A 4,242-nucleotide genomic window follows, 5' to 3' on the forward strand; every position below is an offset into this window, starting at 1 on the left:
CCGACAACAACTACAGCAGGGACAACTACACCAGAACCGACAACAACTACAGCAGGGACAACTACACCAGAACCGACTACAGCAGGGACAACTACACCAGAACCGACAACTACAGCCGGGTCAACTACACCAGAATCGACAACTACAGCAGGGTCAACTACACCAGAGGCAACAACAACTACAGCAGGGACAACTACACCAGAACCGACAACTACAACAGGGACAACTATACCAGAATTGACAACTACAGCAGGGTCAACTACACCAGAACCGACAACAACAACAGCTGGGACAACTACACCAGAACCGACAACTACAACAGGGACAACTACACCAGAAACGACAACAACTACAGCCGGGACAACTACACCAGAACCGACAACTACAACAGGGACAACTATACCAGAATTGACAACTACAGCGGGGTCAACTACACCAGAACCGACAACAACTACAGCAGGGACAACTACACCAGAACTGACAACTACAGCCGGGTCAACTACACCAGAATCGACAACTACAGCAGGCACAACTACACCAGAATCGACAACAACTACAGCAGGGACAACTACACCAGAACTGACAACTACAGCCGGGACAACTACACCAGAATCGACAACTACAGCTGGCACAACTACACCAGAATCGACAACAATTACAGCCGGGACAACTACACCAGAATCGACAACTACAGCTGGCACAACTACACCAGAATCGACAACAACTACAGCAGGGACAACTACACCAGAATCGACAACTACAACAGGGACAACTACACCAGAATCGACAACAACTACACAGAGATCCACTGCGCCATTAACAAGTGAGTCCTGTTAACAACCTAAATAAAAGTAAACAGTATGACAACAACTGGAAATAGAAAGCATTGGTCATTTTATTTTGCAGTGCTTTGCTTCTGATGACATTCAAAATAATCCAATATACGCCCAAAATTACAATTAAATTGAGATGAGATTTAATGTAGCAGCTTCAGAGTTGGCTGTAGTAAAATGTCAATTCTCAATATGCGCAACCTAAAGAGATGTTGTTCCAACCGGTAATGGTGTGTCCACCAACATTGATAAAAAGCAGTTAAGAAATGAGAATTTTGAGTTAATTCCTGTTGGATTTAAAAGCAACATTTTATTATACAGGCTATAATAAATGCTTTGAGCATTCCTGGTGAATCATATATTTAAAGTGTAGAACTAATGAGTTCTAAATCAATTTTTACATCCACAACAGCATGAACAAGCATATCAGAACAAATAAAAAACACAGAAATTTGTGACAAGTACCAATGATAGAGATGTTTCAGCATGTAAACCTAACGGTGTATGCCTGCAGCATAGTTAACAGTATCAATCAGTTTAATGACATCAGAAATTAATGGGCAACAGATTGTTTTAATAGCAGCAACTCTAATGCGATATTCGGAAAAATAATTCTATTTCTACCAAAGCTGTCAATGACTTTTAAGTCTTTTACTTTTAGTTATTGCAGAATTGCAGCTGGTATAATAAAAGTGAACATCATCATTCTTTAAACGCAGTCCTGATTGTCAATCATGATATATGTTCAAATCATTAACTTTGTTAGTATACTGTAGTTGCAGTTATGGCAAGTGGATACTTTTGGAATGCCAAGGATAGAAAAGGCGTCATCAATTTTTCCTTTTGGATAATTTGTTTTGTTAAGTTATTGTTACAAAGTGGAAAACAAATGCCCACACAAAGTGTTCAAGAAAGGATAGGCTCAGATGTAGAAACTGAAAAGGTTGTTGCATTGTCCTTCATGTTTAGTGCTTAAATTAACATTCTTATTTCAATTGCGAACATTGCTCTAAATTACTTGTCAAATGCATTAGAGTCCATTTGAAGACTCTTATTTAAAAGTAAGAGTCAGTGTACATTTCTGCGACTGATAACACTTGCATGACAACTTAGAAACAAGTGAAAAAATTGATTGCTGTTTGAAGGAAGAAATCATTTTAATGAGAAGGGTGCTCACTATTGTTTGATGTCAGTTGAAATTTTCTGATATTAACTATTGTATACATGAAATATCAATGAGATTTTAACTTCATGTAACTTTTCTTGGATGGAAGTGACCTGATCAAGATGGATGGATTGTGCCTGAATTGGAAGGGCACTAATATACTAGCCAGGAGATTTGCTGGAGCTGCTCAGGTGGATTTAAGCTAGTAAGTTGGTGGGGTGGTGGGACCCAGGGAAATAGTGACAAATGAGATCAAACTGAGACTGGTGCAGCTGGGAAAGAGAGCAAGTCAAACAGTCAGGGCAGGCAGGAATAAGGAAGAGAACAAGGTAGAATTGATAAATGAAACTGCATTTAGTTGAATGCAAGAGGCCGAACAGGGAAGGCAGATGAACTCAGGGCATGGTTAGGAACATGGAACTGGGATATCATTGCAAATACTGAAATGTGGCTCAGTGATGGACAGGACTGGCAACTTAATGTTCCAGAATGCAAATGCTACAGGAAGGACAGAAAGGGAGGCAGGAGAGGAGGGGGAGTGACATTTTTGATAAGGGATAGCATTACTGCTGTACTTAGGTCGGATATTCCTGGGAACACATCCATTGAAGTTACTTGGTGAAACTGAGAAATAAGAAAGGGATGATCACCTTATGGGGATTGTATTATAGACCACTTAATAGTCAGCAGGAAATTGAGAAACAAGTTTGTGAGGAGATCTCAGTTATCTGTAAGAATAATAGGTTGGTTATGGTAGGGGAGTTTTACTGTCCAAACATCAACTGGGACTGCCATAGTGTAAAGGGTTTAAGTGGAGAGGTATATGTTAAGTGTGTACAAGAGAATTATCTGCTTCAGTATCTGGATGTACCGACCAGAGAAGGTGCAATACTTGACCTACTGTTGGATAGTAAGGCAGGGCAGGTAGGGGGGAATGGCAAGGACAAGTCTCCCGGCCAGTACATTAGCCCACTTCCAATTCAGGTGCAATCCATCCTTCTTTTACAGCTCTCATCTACACCAGAAGAAATGCCAATGATCCAAAAATGTGAACTCTTTTGCCCTGCACCAGCTCTTCAGCCACACATCCATTTGCTTCATCCTCCTATTCCTACCCTCACTAGCTCATAGCACCAGGAGTAATCCAGATATTATTATTCTCGAGGAACTCCTTTTTAAATTTGTTCCTAACTTTCTATATTCACCCTTCATAATCTCATCTTTTTCCCCTCATATGTTGCTAGCTCCAATGTGTACAACAGCCTCCTCCCCCTTTTGAGAATATTTTGCACTCTCTCTGAGATATCCTTGATCCTGGCACCAGGGAGGCAACACACTATTCTGATTTCTTGCTGTTGGCTCATTTGTCTGTACCTCTGACTGGAGAGTCCCCTAACATAATCAATCGCTTGAAACCTGATGTACCCTTCATTACATTAGAGTCAGTCTTGATACCAGACTCTTGGCTGTTTGTGCTACATTCCCCTGAGAGTTCAACATCCCCTACAGGCTTGTTTGACATAGGGATAATGACAGGAGACTCATGCATGACCTGCCTCCCTCTCCTACCTTTCCAGGAGCTAACCCGTTTACCTTCCTTTAACTGGCATTAATCACACTCTCTAGCTCCTGTAAATTCCTCATTTCATCTAACTGCCTCTCCAACCGATCCATGCAATTTGATCGGATTCGCAACCAAACACGCTTCCTGCAGACATAATCATCAGTAACATGGAAACTCTCCCTGATCTCCCACATCTGACAGGGAGAGCACATCGTTCTACCAAAGGCCATCTTTGCACCTCAACAATCTACAGACCCAGAAAATAGCATAGACCGTATGCTCTAAAAAACACTGCTCCAGGCTAACTTAGTCCGTATGTTTATATAATTTTTAAATTTAATGAAGAGATAGATCTCAATGAAACAAATAATCAAGAAATAACCCACTCTACTCACTATTGCAGATTTACAAACAAAAGAACAGCATGGTTACACATAAAAATTAAGCACTTAACTGCTCCTGTGCAGTGACCCCTCTCACGCAGGTTCCTCCAAGGTCAGCTGTGAATGTTGCTGTTTGTTAATATTTCTTAGATGCACTCCGATACTTGAGATACTTGAACTCTCACAGCAAAAACAGTAGGTGTGCAGATTCACTGCTGGGTCAGGCAGCAGTGTACGTTTCTTTCTCCGTTTAAATCACTGTCCATGTGATCACTATCTTTGTCTCTCTTCCTCCAT

The 4,242-nt window shown here is 41.0% G+C and overlaps 1 protein-coding gene across 3 annotated transcripts in view; it reads left to right on the forward strand.

Annotated features, from left to right (window-relative positions):
- LOC122556327 (mucin-2-like) overlaps positions 1-1,431 on the forward strand; it is a 29,718-nt gene extending 28,287 nt beyond the window's left edge. The window contains exon 9 of one of the 3 annotated variants that reach the window (XM_043702955.1): positions 8-1,431. In XM_043702955.1, coding sequence (XP_043558890.1) covers positions 8-837 — 830 coding nt within the window. In that variant the 3' untranslated portion in view covers positions 838-1,431. The remainder of the gene's footprint in view (positions 1-7) is intronic. The other 2 variants (XM_043702956.1, XM_043702957.1) reach the window with 2 other exon arrangements.
- Positions 1,432-4,242: the final 2,811 nt, after the last annotated feature.

This window comes from Chiloscyllium plagiosum, chromosome 13 (assembly GCF_004010195.1).
Source record: "Chiloscyllium plagiosum isolate BGI_BamShark_2017 chromosome 13, ASM401019v2, whole genome shotgun sequence".
Taxonomy (NCBI): Eukaryota; Metazoa; Chordata; class Chondrichthyes; order Orectolobiformes; family Hemiscylliidae; genus Chiloscyllium; species Chiloscyllium plagiosum.